This window comes from Plodia interpunctella, chromosome 3 (genome assembly GCF_027563975.2).
Source record: "Plodia interpunctella isolate USDA-ARS_2022_Savannah chromosome 3, ilPloInte3.2, whole genome shotgun sequence".
In the NCBI taxonomy this organism is placed as follows: Eukaryota; Metazoa; Arthropoda; class Insecta; order Lepidoptera; family Pyralidae; genus Plodia; species Plodia interpunctella.
Genome location: NC_071296.1, coordinates 6,104,278 through 6,122,566, shown reverse-complemented (window position 1 = coordinate 6,122,566; position 18,289 = coordinate 6,104,278). Strand labels below are relative to the sequence as shown.

Below are 18,289 nucleotides of genomic sequence, written 5' to 3'. Positions count from 1 at the left end.
TAAATCTTAAACTTCCCAAATCTTGCGACAAAACTCACTAAAGTAGCAATGCTGCTGGTCGGTTAGGATTCCGAATACAAAAAATCAGGAGTCCTGCAGACCTACCATCAACTTTTACGGATTACAATGCAACAGGAACCTAAAATGAATCGCATTCACACTAAACATAAAGGTACGAATTTGGAATGCAGATCAATTTAGCCCCTAAATAAGCCCGTGATTCGTAAACCGAGCTTACGCTTCTACACGACTTTGTAGAAGCACACGACGCTCGGTAAGCAAAGACCAAACTCGTCTTCTCGTCTTCTCGTGCAACACGAAAAGAAAAGGCGGCGCGTCTTGCTCGAAAGTGGATTACCTACTGCTAAAAAGTATTGATACAACATGGCAACTTTATAACAATATGAGCAATTTCCGTTGAATCAATCATCGTATTGAAAATCAAATATTAATAATTCAATAATGTCAACCATTTCAATTGTATTAAAAATCAATGTTATTAGCTTTAAGAAATAATGTAATAATGATCTCTAAAAAGTAATTTAGATAAAGAAGTTACAATAAACCACACTTTATTTGACTTTGACTTCCAAAGAAAATGGCTACCGATCGAGCAAAGTGAATTAAACCAAAGTGTTATTTTCCGTGCACTTATGCTTTTAGATAGTGGCTATCATTTTAGGATATCGTTATTCTGCTATTATCATCAGTATTTTGATTAATTCCCGGAGAATCAATTGTGTAAAACATATAATCTCTGTTAAATCAAGCTATCCGCTAATAATTCAATATCTCCAGCTAAAAACGACATGGCGGACAAGTAATCGACCAATGAGAAGCCAGCATCCAAGCGTTTCAGAATTGCATACTCGCATTTCGCGTCATTACGTTTTTGGTGCCTTCTTTCCCACTAAAAAATTGAATACTTTTATTGACAACAGCTAATTTAATTGTTTAATATGAAGTATTAATGAAGAACAGTGCTTTTTTGTGTAGTGGCTGCGTGTGACGTTCAATTTGGGCAAAGCGTTACAAACTGCTGGGATCATGACTGCGTTGGATTTAGGATGAATTGAAATGCATTTCCATCTTTTTGTTATTGTAAACAAGACTATGTTTTTGTGGTACACGTGCAAAAGAGTATTTAATTGACAGTTGCCTTCAATGATGTCGGGAAGGGGGGCAAAGAAACGCGGTAGGCCCCCGAAATCGGGAAATTTTGAAAAGAACAGAAAATTTCAATATCATCTATTGAAAAAACCAAAATATTTACAAGCTCAAAATGCTGGAACGACATCTCATACGACCACACCGTCAGCATCCAGAGCATCGTCGCCACAAGGTAGCGATATTAGTAGACGAAGTACAAGAAAACAAAGAGGAGGGAAAACTCATAAAAGTAAGAGAGGTGGTCTATCGAGTGCATATTCACGTAGAGGTTATAATCCACATGCTGCTGATTATCATGAATCTGAATATCATTATGGATCAGATTTTGGTGATGAATATAGCGATAGGTCTGAACCTGAAGAAGATCGCGCAAGCGACAGCCAGTCTGAAGCCAGTGTAGAAGGTGCTGCTAGTGATAGTGATTTCTCAGTTAGCAGTTACAGTACAGCAGGGGGTACTGTAAAGAAAGTCACCAATCACTCAGTTCGGCCTCCAAGTCCAGATCCACTTTGGCTGCAGGAAGAAAGACAAATACCACCTTTGGATCTTCCAGCTTCATCAGATGATCTACTCATCCCACATAACTTAGTAATAGAAGTAGTTGGCATATATGAAGTACTTCGACATTTCAGGCATCTTGTGAGATTGTCACCATTTCGCATTGAAGATCTGTGTGCAGCTATAAGCTGTGAAGATCAAAGCAACTTACTGATAGAGGTACACATAATGCTACTTAAAGCTCTTCTCAGAGAAGAAGATTCTCAACAAACCCACTTTGGTCCCCTGGACCATAAAGATAGTGTAAACATTACTTTATTTTTGTTAGATGTTATGACATGGCCTGAAATTCTGAGAATTTATGTGGAAAGTGACAAATCTTTTGATCAAAATGTTATTAAGATTTTAAATTCTTGTGAATATCCATTTACATCAATAGAGGAAAGAGTAACTGTGCTGCAGTTTTTGTGCAATCAGTTTTTGATCACCAATCCAGTCCGAGATGATCTCCTCAGTGAAGGTAAAGAACTTTGTGAAGTATATATATGTATGTTACTGTATATATAGACTAGTACATAGTATATATATATATATATATATATATGCATTTTTTTTTTATCTATTTTTTCTTTTCTTCACTTGCTTGGTGCAACTATGCCAGCCTCATGGGGGAATTCCATTTTATTTGGTATTATGTCTGCCTTTGTTCACAATATGTTGATCTCACCATTGCCCAAAAAGAGATCACACAGGAGTTTATTTCTTAAGCTTGAGTACTGGTCACATTCCAACAAAATATGAAGCAAATCTTCAGTTTTATTGCACACATTACATGCATCCGAATGGGCTTTTTTAATAAGAAAATAAAACTTTTAACTGGAACATGACCTGATCTAAGCAGCTACTAGAATCTCCCTACTGAGATTAGCACAGTCGAACCAAGGCATTTCTAAGCATATAAAATGTATTTAAAATGCATATTTTAAATGTCTTTATAATACTTCTACAACAGTAAAAAAACATTTAAAAGAATAACCTCACACTTACATTGTCTAATCTGACTTTATTAACTGAAAGCTGCTTTTTTAGTACTCCTATTTTTCCTAACCATCACTCCATGTTCAGTGGTTATTAGACAATAGATGTAAATACATTTTTCAAATGTTTTATACTCATTGCATCTAGTTTAATCATTAGGACATAATCTACTTGGTCATTACTTATTTTTTCTTTGTAGTTCCTATACATTATGATGATCATTGCCGAGTTTGTCATCGTCTGGGGGATCTATTATGTTGTGAAACATGCCCTGCTGTTTTTCATCTGGAGTGTGTAGATCCACCTTTAGTTGATGTACCTTCTGAAGACTGGCAGTGTGCCCTATGTAAACAACATAAAACTTTGGGTGTTACTGACTGCTTACCTGATGCAGAGAAACAAGGGTTACTGTGTCGTCATGAACATTTGGGTTTTGACAGACATGGAAGAAAATATTGGTTCATTGTTCGCCGATTATTTATGTAAGTGAAATAATTGATTCCTTGAATGAATTATTTAAGATATTAGATCATAATTAAATGCATGTTTATTTCTAATACTCCTTTTACCCATTTCTTTATCTGAAAAGTATTTTTTAATTTTCTGTAGGTAGATAATTAACATTTTGCTGTACCTGTTTAGTCAATATAACTTATCATTTTAGAGAGGCGGAAAATGGAGATGTTTGGTATTACACAACTCCACAGCAATTTCAAGAGTTATTAAATATGTTAGATGCAGATGAAATGGAAACTCCTTTAGTAAGAGAACTTTTAGAAATGAAACAAGAGATTTTAAGGCAGATGGACATCACAGAAAGACTAACAAACCAATCTAAAGGGAGTCGTAAATCTTACTTGGAAGTAGAAAATGCAAATATTATTAAACAGCGAAAATTAAAAGAGGAACTGAAGAACCAAGAACAGAATGTTGGATTAAAATTAGACAATGAAAAGTTGGAAAATGAATCATCTTTGATCCCAGATGGGGATGTTGTAAATGAGGTTACCATAACAAGTGAAGACATGGCACAAGGTGACAACGAAGGGCAGGATGGAGAAGATGATGATCTTAAGAAAACGAAAAATTTAAGTAGTAAAACTAAGTCAACTCAGAAGAAAATTGATGAAGGTATTATGGTATTGATTTATTCTGCTCTAAGAATCTTATGCATAATTTGTTTGATGATGACATGACTGTGAATATTTGATTTCAGTTACAGATAGAGTGACCAGGCTAAAATCTAACCAGATGTCAAATGGAACATACCTTTTCAAGTTGGGGAATGAAAATACTTTCAAAAATTATGTTAACCAATATGCAAGTAACCCCTTGGCACTAAATAAGCCCCAAAGAAATGAAGAAAGAGATAAAAAACGTTACATGTCTCACAAATTTTCACTATCATCAGGGCAAGAATTTAAGTGGATTGGTCTTCTTAATGGTAGTATTTATTTTATGCTCATATATAATTTAATTATATTTGCTACATCTAAAATATTATTATTTAATCGCTACCAAATGTGACTGCAATTTCTTTAAAATGAATATTGCATTTATTTGTTTCAGCTACAAAGCCATTACTGGTGGCCACAATCAGACAGACTTTATTACAATTGGAATCCAATATAGTGGTGCAGTTTATGCATCCTAACTGGCCTTTGTTAAGAAAACCATGGGTGCAGGCAGTGCAACTTTGTCAAGCACCAAGAGACTTTTCTAGAGCTCTATGTGTTCTGCAGGTGAGTTACCAAGAGGTTTTATTGTGGTAGTATAAAATTGCTCAGATTATATTAAGCTTACTGAACAGTAGTTTCATTTCATTCCAACTAATAATAAATGCGAAAGTAAGTTTGTTTGTTACCTCTTCACGCATTAGCTACTGGACCAATTGTTATGAAATTTGGTACACGGGTAGAAAATATCCTGAAATATCCCGAATTTCCCACGAGACCGAAGCCCCGGGGCGCAGTTAGTTTAATATAATTGTCACTTATTTAAAACTCATAACTTGGTTTAAAGATAAATAAATAATTTTATTTTTACAGGCGTGTATAAAAAGTGTTGTTTGGATGCCAGCTTGGCATGAGCAGTTAGGTCATGTTAAACTTATACGCACAACAGCTACAGAACGAGAGGAACGCAAAAAGCTTGACAAACGAGAAAAAAAAGAAAGAGATGAAGAGGAAGAAAGATATAGAACAGCATATAACTTCGTCAAATATTCACTAGGACTCCGACATCAGGTAATTAGTTAATAAGTATAATGTTTTGTTGTTGAGTTCGACGTCCCTGCTCCAGACAGGTGATTGGGATCTCCAATATATATAGTAAAACCATTTTCTTAATTATTTCCAAGGTTTGGAAGCAAAAAGGTGAAGAATATAGGATTCATGGACAATGGGGATGGCTTTGGAATGCTGCCACCAGAAAGTTTAAAAAACACAATACAACTCCAAAACAAAATCTATTGAATGGTCCTGCTAAAATTGCTGTCAGAGTGAGAGAAGGAAGCACCATAAAAATTTTAGCAGTAGAACCAAAAACTTATGAATATTTAATTTCAAATAAGACTGAAGATAAGGAAGTTCTTGATAAGTGTAAGTTATAATATTTTCTTTACTATAAAATCAAAATCATGTTTATTACAAGTGCATTGTAAAATTTGCTTCAATTACTAATTTTATTTTTGTTCTGTATGTGATTTGAAATAATATTAATAATAATTACTATTATGTAGTTGTAGTATAGTTACAGTATTAATACGTGTTATTTATATTGCAGTACCACCATCTATGAGAAATCTTACTGTTGAAAAAGAGGATGAAGATTTTGAAGAAATTGATGTAGAAAAAGCTTTAAGTTCATCTACAAGAAGATATTACCCTAAAGTAGCTAGAAAGTCTAAATTGGATGATTTTTTAACGCGACGTACGTATCTAAAATTCATGGAAGAGAAGAAAATTGCAAACTATGTATCAAAATTGAAAAAAGAACATTTAGATGTAAAAAGTGAAGATGACAAAAACATTGATGTTGAAAATGACGAACCAGAAACTGAACTTAATTCTATTTGTGACTCAACAAATGAAAATAAACCAGCAAATATAGACACCACATCAAAAACGACCGACGCACTGCGCGATCAGTATCAAACTTTGGCCCAGATCACCAAACACTACAAGTGTTATTCCCTTAGTTGCAATAAAATAGAACCTTCAAGTTTGCTACAAGGTTCTGGTGTGAAAATTAATTGTTATTCTCCTCTATGTCTTATGAAAGGAAAAATTTTGAATGATTTATTAACAATATTGAAAAGCGGTACGACGAACTCTACACGGTTGCTAATAAATTGTAAAGAAAACAATAAAGTTTCAATCTTAGAACAGTATTTGTTAGGTAAAAGTTCAGTTGCTTCCACAAATTCTAATGAGAATATTTTAACTGATTTGCTCTCGGCCGTGGCTTGCGCTCAAGAATGTGATAACAAAAATACAGATTGTTTTGTAAAAAGAAAATTAAGTGGAGATTCTGAGATAACAATCAAAACTGAAAAGGATGATGAGTCATTATGTATTCTCAAGTCTGAGAATACATTAGAGGAATCTGCTGTGCCAGCTGTCGGGAATGAAATGGACATTGATATTTCATGTGGTAATAATGAAGACAATGATGTAGAAATAGGGCCTTTAAAAGAATTAACTGATCCTGATCAACCAATAGATGATAACGTAAATGAAAATGATGCAGACAAGAGTAGACCACCAATCCCAAAGTTAAGAATAACAAGAGGTCGCTCTAAAGCATCAACAAATACAACCACAGTTGCCAACAATGACACAAAAAATTCATCATATAAATGTTCTGTAACTACATCCAAGACTGAAGATAAACCGAAATATCGTGCAACAGTCAACAGGAGATTTGGCTTGGTACGTCCTAAAAGGGATGATAAACCAATAAAAGAAGAAAAGACAGAAAATGGTATCATACGAGTTTATTCGTCTGAAAATCCATGTAGAAAAGTTTATCTCAAAAAAGTGCAGACATCAGCAGTGGAAAAGAAAAAGAAAAGGACACCAGTTAAGTACCCTCTCTGTTCTACATTCCACACACGAAGCAAAGCAAAGACTTTAATGGTTTTGCCACATCATGAATTAAGAAAAATATCAAGACAAGCTGGACACAGCACAGTTTCGGGTTTCAGTCATAATGCCAAACCAAACCAAGCGGTTTGGCCATACCCTTGTCCTCGACCTCTATTCAAAACATGTTGGTTATATCGCACAGTGAATCTACAGTGGTTGGCTAGCGCAGCTCTGCAGGTCCGCATTATGTTCACCTGTTTGCGTTGGGACGACATGGTGGCTAAACCTGCTACTGCTGATGGGAAGCATCAACTCACTACCGATACAGAGATCGTATCCTTGGAACTTCTGAAGCACCGTCATATCGGACAATTCTCAGAGCGAACTCAATACCTACGACGAAAAGTCGTAATTCCTTTGGAATTGCCCAAAACTGTACGCGAAGTAACTTCAATCAGAAGCGGGTTAAGGAAGAGAAAACGGGCGGAGTCACCTCAAAATACTGAGCCCCAGGTATAATATTACCTATAGGTATATCCATACCAATATTATAGGGAGAAAATATTTGTATTTTTGTTTTTTAGTTTGTAACGAATAAATACAAAAACACACAGAGATAGACGAAACCTTCATAAGTGACATAGGCTACTTTTTAATATAGTTATACCCAAGCAAAGCCAAATGATATTTTCTTAGTTAGAACGCCGCATCGAGTAATCTGTGTCGTACTTTCTAGTGAGAGACTTAATTTTGCTTGAAATATTTGACTTTTTTTGCAATAACTGCGGGGTATCTGCCAATAGTTACACCAATTAAGGTAAATAAACCGTAACAGGTTTCCGAAGAGTGGGTGGACGAGGATAAACTGGAGCTGTGGGAGGTGCGCCAGTACGGCGAGCGATCGGAGCGGTCCGAGCGCGCCACGCCCGTGACGCGGACGTCCACAGGCAAGCTGCCCGCGCGCGCGCCGCCCGCTCCTCCACCCAACGCCGCCGACCTCAAGGACAAGATGGAGCAACAGCTGCGCGAACAGCGCGCCGCCCACCAGCAGAAGCGGGCCCTCGAGATGTCGCAAGGTTACCTATTTACTGACGTCTAAAGCTATAATACTAGTCTCTCTCATAACGCATCTTCTCGGTTGCATTCGGGACTGAGACGCCGCAAAGCCCATGGTAAACGAAAAAAAAATTATTTTTTTTAAATTTGATTTTACAGCCGACCTCAACCGTGTAGTTGACGTAAACCCTCGGTGTGTTATGTATCCCATAGCCGCACCGTACTAAGATCCAAGGGAAGATATATAATGGCCCTATTCTAGGGCTGATCACACATCTATATTGACTTATTATAACTATTATTTTGGATTAAATATTTACAGCTTTTCTTTACTAAATTTCATTGAAATCTATCCAGTACATTTTGCGTGATTGATTAATAAATATCAATCTCATTGGATCTAAACTGTAGACAAATAAAGGATAGAAAAACACTAGAACTAAAAGTTCGTAAATTTATTAACATTGTTGCAGATAAATCAAAGACACCCAATCAAATTTCTGGAAAGAGCACTCTCACTTCTCTATTAACTTCAAATACAAATACTCCAACTGGACAGAAAACAGTCATCGGAACCAGGAGAATAATAATGACCAAAGGTGCGGAGGGCGCCACTCGAGTTATAAGTCAATCGATAATATCGGGAAGTAAATCCGGTCAAACAGAGGCCGCCAAACCTTCCTCGACTGTCACTAAAGACGGACCACAGAAAGTCCAAATAATACGAGCTCCGGATGGGAAAATCACTGTAAGAGGATTACTTCCTGGACAGCAGCTGATCCAGATGCCCGACGGTAAACTGCACGTGGTGATGGCCGGGCAGCAGGGAGTGACCGGGCAGCTGGTGGCGGCGTCGCCCGTCAAGCAGGCAGATGAGGACGAGCGGCCCGCTAAGCCCGCGGCACAGCAGGTGGTGCTGCAGGCGGCGCGGCCCGTGCTGGTGCCGCAGCAGCTGCGGCCGCGCCCGCCCGTGCAGACTGTGCTGGTGCAGGGCCAGCTGCTGCCGCGCGCGCCCGCTCCGCCGCGCCCGCGCCTAGCCTCCACCCAGCAGATCGTTGTCAACAACCCCGCGCTCGTCCAGCAGATCGCCGCCGGCAAAATACAGCTGGCCACCGTTAATGGCCAGCAGGTGCTCATCCGCCCGACCGGAAACAATCAGGCGCAGATAGTGGCGCACATCGGGCAGAGCCCGACGCAGGCGCCCGCGCCGCTGGCTACCTCGACGCCGCGCCCCCCTCTGGCTCCGGCGCCCACTGCTGCCCCGCCCCCGGCTACTCCTGCAGCGCCTTCGCCACAACAACTCACGGAGGATGAGCTAGTGGAAAAACGACTCCTTGTTGGGCAACCACCCGGAACCGTCATAAAAACTGTCACCGCTCAGGTTAGTAAAACCATATTTTTTTAATTTGTATCTTTTAGTCTCGTGTCTTGTCTCTACAACTATTTCTACACCAAAAATGACATTGTTTGATGTCATGTTTGTTACAAATCTTGATTGTCAGGCAAGAAGAACAAACTAACACACTTTCACATTCATAATATACTAATCGTAACTATTATTTTAAGTGAGAAATTAAGTTTTTTTGTTAAAAATTTTTGCATATTTATAGTTAAAGTATGGCGAAGGACATAGGGTACCTTTCACCAACAGTTTCCGTGGGAAATTTACGCGGGCGAAGCCGCCGGCAACAGCTAGTATTAATATAAATGTGAAAGTGTCCGCACGCAGAAATGTATTTTATACATACTGATGGCAGTTTTGTATATTTTTAGGTGATGCAAACAAGCAGCGGTCCCAGCATAGTCTTACAAGGTCTTCACGGATATTCACTGACTCCACAACAATTGGCTTTGGTACAACATCAAGTCAAACAACAACTATTGAAAGGTAAGTTATCTGTCTTGTGTAAACATTTGACAAAAATGTTGAATCATATTATTTGTATACAGATTAACCACGTTGTTATTTTCCTTCTCTCTAATCCTCGCGTGTTCCATGTTGAGTCGGAAATTCTGTGTTCAGCATAAAACGTAAACTAATCGACTGTTTTTTTACTGACTTTTACAACCGGCTCTTTGGTAAAATATTATTTTCCTTATGTTAGCAATATCAAGTTTTAAACAAGATAGGTAATATGTTTTAGCTCAAGAATCGACGGGTAAGCAGGGTATGCTGGGCCCCCGCAAGATGTACTTGGCCGTGCAGCCGGCGCTGGGCACTGCGCCGCCGCCGCTGGCGCCCGTGGCGGCGCCCGTGGCCGCCGTGCTGCCCGTGCCTGTGCCGCAGCAGGTAATCTATTACTACTAGACGAACGTCGTTGCGGCACCGTCTTCTGAACATGTCGTTGGGACGCAACCTGTTACTTTCGCAAGATGACATTCACATTATTTATTTACTTTCGTAGATAAATCAACAAAAAATAATCACTGAACCATTATTTTATTATAATGTGTCTGGCTTGATCGCAGTTTTTATTTTATTTCACAAAACTGAATGATATTATGCGAAAGTGACTATAGGGATAAGCCCTCTAAATACCTTGGATGTACATGAACGAAATTAAAAGTTACGAATAGTAAAATATGTATCAAAATAGTAAATATTTGACAAAATAGTCACGGCGGAAAAGCTCAACGTAGTTGAAGGCAATATCTGTCTAAATAATTTATGCCAAGCAAGTCAAGAAAATTTACCTGAAATGTTATGTTTTTTGCTATAGAGGCAATGGAATAGTTTTATGTTTAATTTCATTAAAAAAAAATTTGTTCATCTTTGGCTATTAAAAGTTCTTTGCGGATAAGAGTTTTATTAACGTTGTCTAAAATATGACAATCAACGTTTTGTATTAAGCCATAATGAACACATAAAGTCGGTTTTAATATGTGGTAGCTTCTTGTGCTAGTCTCACGTGAATTCATGAATATCCAACCATCGCATGGAATTAACAAAATTATTTGAAAGTAGTCATGAATATATACTGCCTTACTCACGTGAGGCTTGGAAGTCTAATGCCGTACAAGTGGGTGCGCAACTTTTCTATTACATCTGGGCGATTGGGACGTTTACAATAAAATATTAATATACATTTAATATTACTCTATCATCAAATGATACTCTCGTACGTAATACAGGCCGGGAGACATAAATAGAAAACTTACGTACCTTCGTAACATGAAATAATCGTTAGGATCTAATTTTAGTAATAATATATTATTATTTAGTATAAATTGTATGTAAAATATTTATTGTGTAGCTTTTTTTACATAAGACTGGGCTCGCTGTTTGTGGCGTAAAAAATATTATTCGGCGATATTAATAATTTGAATACACCAAAGATTATTTGTTTAAATTCTGTAGCCATTCTTTGTAATTAATAGTATCATAAAAGTGGTAAGCTAGCACATAAGTCATGATCTACTAGTTACACTGTACGTACATGATTAGACTTTGTAGATATCATTAAAAATAATGACTAAAATAGTTAATTTCGTTGTCCCATTGTACTTCTTTGTAGCCAAAGTACATTGTTCATGAAACTGAATAAGCATCCCTAAAAAAAAAATTTAGGCCCTTCTATTCAAATAAAATGTAGCTTGTCCTTCGTGTGAAATTCGAAGTATGCAAGAAGAAAACATATTGAAACGCCTATTCTTTTAATAAAATTGCAAATCCATACTAAAAAAAAAACAATTTTGTATTGTAGCAAAAATACACTCTTTAAAACGTCGACTTCGGAAAATCTCAGTTTCATGTGCATATGACCTTGTCCCAAGCCAATGTCTCTCCAATTAACTATAATGACGGCGAAAGTCTTATAAAATTGAATTTATATATATTCTTGGACATGATTTATACTCAGATTTTAATAGTTACCCCCGTGATAGTATGTAGGTATATCATTATAATTAATTTTAATCTAGAATGTATCGTTTATCGTATGTATAATATATAACAAGAAGCGTAGCAATTATCAATGATGCAGGATAGTGCAACTTAACGTCGACTAAAAACAAATTCTAACATAAATGAAATAACGACCTTTTAATATCCTCCCTAAAAAGTCCCCTTGTCTCGTCTGTCTGTCTGTATGAACGCGATAAACCCAAAAATTATCGGATGGAATTTCAGTCATCATCAATAGATGCGTGATTCTTGAGGAAGGTTTAGGTGTATGATTTATTAAGGTTTTACCCGAGCGAAACCGGAACGCGCCTCTAGTAAGATTAAAAATCAAAAGCCTCGTGCTTTGCGTCCCAATACATGACCCAGACGAATAACCGATTGTTGTTGCTAAATAGGTACTAACAGTGAACTGGTTTGGCGCGCCTGAAATATATTTCCACGTTGCATTTTTTTATTACTTTTTAAACTATAATTTATGGAGCAAAAATCAAAGTCAAAAGTTTATGAAAAATTAAGGCTTTCACAGACCAGTGTAAGATTGGGAGAACCTGTATGAATCTTATGAAATTTTACATCATATTTTTCCATGTCAGCATTTGGTCCGTCATCTTCATTTCTATTGATATTCGTTGGAACCGTTGGCTTTGGACTCTGTGATATAATTTTAATATTGTTCCATACAAAAATCTGTATAGATAAATTGAGAAAATGTGCAATTTTCCACACAAAGTTTCATTATATTTAAATAAATCCTATTGAATTGAATAACTTCTCGATATTTGGAATGAAATTTTGGATTCCTTGTTTAATTATCTTCTAGTCACTGACGAAACGAATAGATTTTATTACGTAATCAATCAATATAATTTTAAATTTTCGGTATAAGGAATTGCTCATACACCACCTGTTAACGATTTTGTAATTAGTTTCGACATACAAAACAGTATTTATGATAATGGTTAGTGCAATAATCTCACTTGAATAAAATATTTCGATAATTGATGACTTTTATTCAGCCAAGTCCCGTTTATTTATGTAATTTATTTTGTATTATAATTTTCTTACAAACGTTTTGTGGGGGTGTATGGGCAATTACATACCAAATTATTTTAAAGTTTAACTCATAGGAAAAATGTTGTTTCAAATACATAATGTAAAAGAAATTTCGTATCTCTGACATTAGTATTTTACTGATATATTCCCACAAACGATTTTCAAGATTAAGTTATGTTTGTTTCTTTTACATTTTCCTTTTGAAATAACTATTTAACAGGTCAAACTGAAGCAAATCATTGAAAATTATCTGGATCCGACAGATATTCACATGCGTCAAGTAAGTAATTTTAGATTGTTTATCTTTGTATATTATTTTTACCTTTCACTTCTAGGATGTTAGTGAAGAAGATCAAATAAAGCAAACATCGCCTCTAGTCAACGGAGAAAACAAAGAGACAGTCTCCTCCAAACCTGAGGATGTTCAACAAAACAATAATAAACCAGATATTATTAAAGTAGGACCAGAAGGCATTGTGCAATCCAACAAATTTGTTCTTACTCCTGATTATATACAACAAAGTAAGTGTAAAGTTCTATTTCATGATATTTTTATGCGGTCTAATAGTTTCTTATTAATATGGTTGTGGATGTTGATGTTTAAATAAAATTTCAATGATTTTGATGAGTAAAATATTATTTATTTAGGAGGTCTTTTTTTACAAAAAAATAATGTTTACACAAGTTATTATTGTTGGCATGCATATCATTCCAAACGAAACTTGTACATTACATCTAAACCCCGAAGTGTGGCTACACCTAGGTTTAGCCGGCTGAACTTAGTGCAGCTAATCTTCGTTGGTTACATCTTGTGTATCGTTTTTATCTCTGGCTAGATCTAGGTGTAGCCAGTTAGGACCAGCTACATGCAGGTCAGGTGTAGTAGTACTTGAGGGTCTTATTATTAAATTATTATTATTTCGTTTACCTCGTTTAGGTGGTCTATAACGTTTTACATCATCATTACTAGGTCAAAATCGCTATTGAGCCATCAATATATTTATTCTGTTTTCAGCTATAAAGAGTGCTCTTAAACAAGAAAATCTAAATCCAGAAATAGAAGAAAAGCTACTACAACTTCAAAGGTATCAGGAAAAGCGAATGAAACCTGAGCAGCAACCGGAGAGAGAGCCGCGAGTGATAGCGGTGGCGGCGCAGTCGCCCTCGCCGCCGCCGCGCCGCCGCGCCACGTCCTCGCGCCTCGACGACGACGACGAGTGGGTCGAGAGCAGTCCCCGCAAGCGAGGCCGCGCGCGCCCGCCCTCGCCGCCGCCCGCCCCGCGCGCCGCGCCCGCGCCTTCGCCCGCGCGCCCGCCGCCCGCGCCCACCACCCCTACCGCCCCGCCCGCCCCGCCCGCCGCGCCCGCCGCGCCCGCCGCGCCGCTCTCCGCGTTGGATGAGCGTCGGCGAACGGCTCGTTTGCAGATGTTACTTTTCAAACACAAAGAAATGCTAAAAAAAGACATTATCAAAAAGCGAGGTTTACTCGAAAAGGAACTTGGTGTGGAAATTCAGGTTAGTATATGCATTTAATGAGAGAGTAGTATAGTAGAAGTAAACGATTTCTTTGGTCCCTTGTGTGAGATGTTTTTAATTAGCCCAAAAGGGGGTTCTTATTTCTATGTTATGTATTATTGCAATGTGTTAATTTAGTATTACATTTATTTCAAAGGTGCCAAAAATGCATTATACAATATTTAACTAGCTGTTACATTTCTCCGCTGCGGAAGCCTATGTTTGTCGTTGGAACAATAACTATATCTAATCCAAAGTTCATCAAAATTTACTTAGCGCATTAAGTATCACTAGTAACATCCTGGCTAGATTTTGCCAGTGATTAAAAAAATTGCAATTGAATTAGTATACATTTTATTAACAGGTCACTTAGATTATGTTAACGGTTCTTCATCATCCGCCTACCCTCATATTAACGGTTGTTATTATTTTATTGATTGTAGAAAGAGCTGTCGGCGGAGCTGGCACTAAGGACCCGTGCTGAGCGCAGCAAACAAGATGAAGTGCGGGGTGGCAAGAGACGCGCCGCGCCGTCTGCTTCTCGCGACTCCACACCGCGGGCTAACAAAAAGGGCGGCAAAAAAGAAAAGCTTTTGTGCATATGTCGAACTCCCTATGATAATACGAAGTAAGATTTGTAGTAAGATGTATTTAAAAATATAGATTGTTACGAAATGTGCTCGTATATCGAAATATGATTTGTAATGTTTTGTGTAATGTAATATAATTGCAGAGTCCACCTGCATATATGGATGCCAAATACCTATTTACAAAAAAAATAAAAATCGGTAACTGCAAGATTAATTTGTTTCAGATTTTATGTTGGATGCGAACATTGTAGTAATTGGTTCCATGGCGATTGTGTTGGAGTTACGGAAGAAATGAGCAAAACAATGGAGGAATATGTATGCCCCGACTGTCGAAGGGCCGAAGAAACACAAGAATTGTATTGTCTTTGTCGACAGCCATATGATAACTCACAGTTAGTGTTCTTTTTCTTGCAAATACACTCTGAATTCGACATCAACACAAATAAAAAATCTTTCAGGTTTTACATTGTTTCGAAGATAATTTTATAGTTTACTTGTCAAATACACTCTGAATTCGACATCAACACAATTTAAAAATCTTCAGGTTTTACATTGTTTCAAAGATAATTTTATAGCTTACTTGTCTTTATATATATATAGCCGTATATGTATTTTAATTTTTGAAGAGAGAAATTACATATTAATCTTATTTATATTTCATTTTTAGATTTTACATATGTTGCGATCGATGTCAAGATTGGTTCCATGGTCGATGTGTTGGCATTTTGCAATCTGAAGCAGATAATATTGACGAATATATTTGTCCTAACTGTCAAAAAAATAATTCTGTCAATTATGCAAACATGAAGGAATTGTCCAATAAAGATTTTGAGAATTTGAAGAGGCTTGTTAAACAAATACAATTACACAAGAATGCTTGGCCATTTATGGAACCAGTTGATCCCAGAGAAGCTCCTACTTACTACAAAGTTATTAAAGAACCAATGGGTATGTTTTTGATACTTTCTTCTCTTTCTATGATTTATATATATACTGTGTGTCATTTATAAGTGCCTTACACACAGCATACATGTCATGGGCGATTGTTAAGTTGCTTAGTCACGTATTCGCCGTCTCTTCATTATCTGACATCAAATACACTGGAATAAAAATCTAAACCACATCTCTGGATAATAATATTACTAGGATAGAAATGCAATTTCATTCTTCATAAATTGTTTGTATTTTACAGATCTGCAGACAGTGGAAAGAAAAGTGAATGAACAAACATACAGTACATTAAGTGAATTCATTGGTGACATGACTAAGATATTTGACAATTGTCGGTACTTCAATCCTAAAGATTCCGAATTTTATCGTTGTGCGGAGGGCTTGGAAGCATTTTTTGCACAAAAAATTAAATATTTCCGTGAAAAGTTATTTGAATCTACTCAGTGATTAAAAGTGCCAGAGAAACTTTAAAAGTGAAAGAATCAGCGTGCAGAACTGTTCAGTGATGTAAAGTCCTGATGCTTGATCTGTAAATTGTATACATTGTGATGAAATTTTCAAAGATAATAATTTATATTTACAAGGATGCTATATGTATTTGAGGAGTATGTCAGTACTGGTATGATTAGTATTTATTACAGTTTCCCCAATTTATTGACTGGCAAACTCTTTCGATATGGCGTTCCTGACAGGATAATTTATTATTATGTATGTACACACTTCTGTGAAATATTATGTTAGCTAGTATAACTTAGCGACTTTAGTTATTTTGGTAGCAACTAGATTAAGTAAGGTAAAACTATTGTATGTAAGTAATAAATTTTTATTAATATACATCTTGATGGTTTTTTACTTTGTGCTCGTACTTATAGTTGTATGTCTTATATATGTCTGTGACACTGCTGGATGGAGCTTGAATCTTTTTATACATCTTAGTAGGTTTAAAATCTACATGGTTATTACGAATTCAAATGTAGAGATAGAAAATACCGATATTTTCGAATCCCGAGGTGTGTATCCCTTCCTTGTTGAACGATTCTACAGGCAAGTGATAGAAAATCATTATCATTGCGTCACAATGGCGCAATTTGGTTCGCTGCGTCTCACTTCGAATCGACTCGATAGTGAGATGTTGATATTGAGATGACGGGCTTAGTGCGGGTTTGCTTTTACCCGCACTAAGCCCGCCTAAGAAGGTAGCATAAAATCTCTAATTTTCTTGCGGAAATTAAATGCCTAAATTAATAAAGGCATAATAATTAGCCCTAATGTAAAATGTTGATGTGAAGAAATTATCCCTCCCTTGTTTTGTAAACTTAATGCGAGCGTCAAGAAGGTCAAGAGCATATTAGACTCGTGGACGAGTGCCCCGTACAAATTCGTAAAGTATAAAATGTGTAAAGTGATATTACTTTACAAAAACAAGTTAAGAAAAAATCGGTCAACGCCAGTTTCGAACAGAGACCGGACCGCTATCCCTTTCACGGGTTTTGAAGCGATACGCTCAAAATGTCCACTTCTCAAAATGACAAGCGCACGCAAAATGTCAACTTTTCGAAAAGTCAACTTTTCAAAATGTCAACTTCTCAAAATTACAACTCATTATAATTTCCATTTCTCAAAATGACAACTTCGCTTTTAGTCAACTTCTCATAATGTCAACCCCTTAGATGATAAATTCTCATAATGACAACTTCATAAATTCTATGTAAAAAAAAAACAATTTAATAAAAAAGGTTCAATAACGTTATTGTTCAGTAACATGTAATGAGTAAAAGGTAAATGTAGGTTTGCAATATAGGTAGGTATCTAAAGATGATAATTAAAACACCAAATTTTATAATCAATCAACTATATAATAAGCGTTATTGATACATCTCTCATTCTCACATACTTTTGTGAAATACAAAACAACAAAATAATGTCAGTCTTAGTAGGTATACTAAGCGCGTGCGGTAAAGCGGTGCGTTATTATTTACACGATTCTATGTGTCGTTTCGTATCTTTTAGGCTCTTCACACACGGAGCTACGTAAATTTGCACAGGAGCGGGGTGTGATGAAAACTACACCCCTCTCCCCCCGCAGGCATTTAAGGGGAAAGTTACACAGACGGGATAAGCGCTATAACGAACGGATTACCTCTTCGAAAGAGTTAGAAAGGGTCCATATCATATGGGAAATCCTTTGAAAGGGTTATCCTCACCATATGGGATAGTCATTGGATTGGATTAGCCATTGAACAGGTTACACAAGAATATGGGAAAGCTTTTCAAAGGATTAAGCAAACCGGCTTGTCCGGTCCCTGGTTTCGAACAAGGTATTCTTCATAAAACTCGCAATTCCACACCTAAAGCTTACTGCATGTATCAAAATTTCAAAAGGGATTATGAATTTTTTGTTTCAAATTTTGTATTTTCGAAATTAC

General features: G+C 36.7%; 1 protein-coding gene across 1 annotated transcript; it reads left to right on the top strand.

The window, feature by feature from the left end:
- The first annotated feature begins 445 nt into the window (after positions 1-445).
- Positions 446-16,699, top strand: E(bx) (Enhancer of bithorax). The gene is made up of 18 exons (XM_053769036.2): positions 446-2,188; positions 2,906-3,188; positions 3,371-3,837; positions 3,923-4,150; positions 4,276-4,448; positions 4,755-4,952; positions 5,066-5,306; positions 5,491-7,307; positions 7,630-7,870; positions 8,324-9,231; positions 9,624-9,738; positions 9,995-10,140; positions 13,143-13,329; positions 13,823-14,322; positions 14,766-14,950; positions 15,137-15,304; positions 15,580-15,860; positions 16,105-16,699. Exons 1-18 carry the CDS (start codon positions 1,165-1,167, stop codon positions 16,308-16,310), a joined length of 7,368 nt encoding a protein of 2,455 aa, XP_053625011.1. The 5' UTR covers positions 446-1,164; the 3' UTR covers positions 16,311-16,699.
- Positions 16,700-18,289: the final 1,590 nt, after the last annotated feature.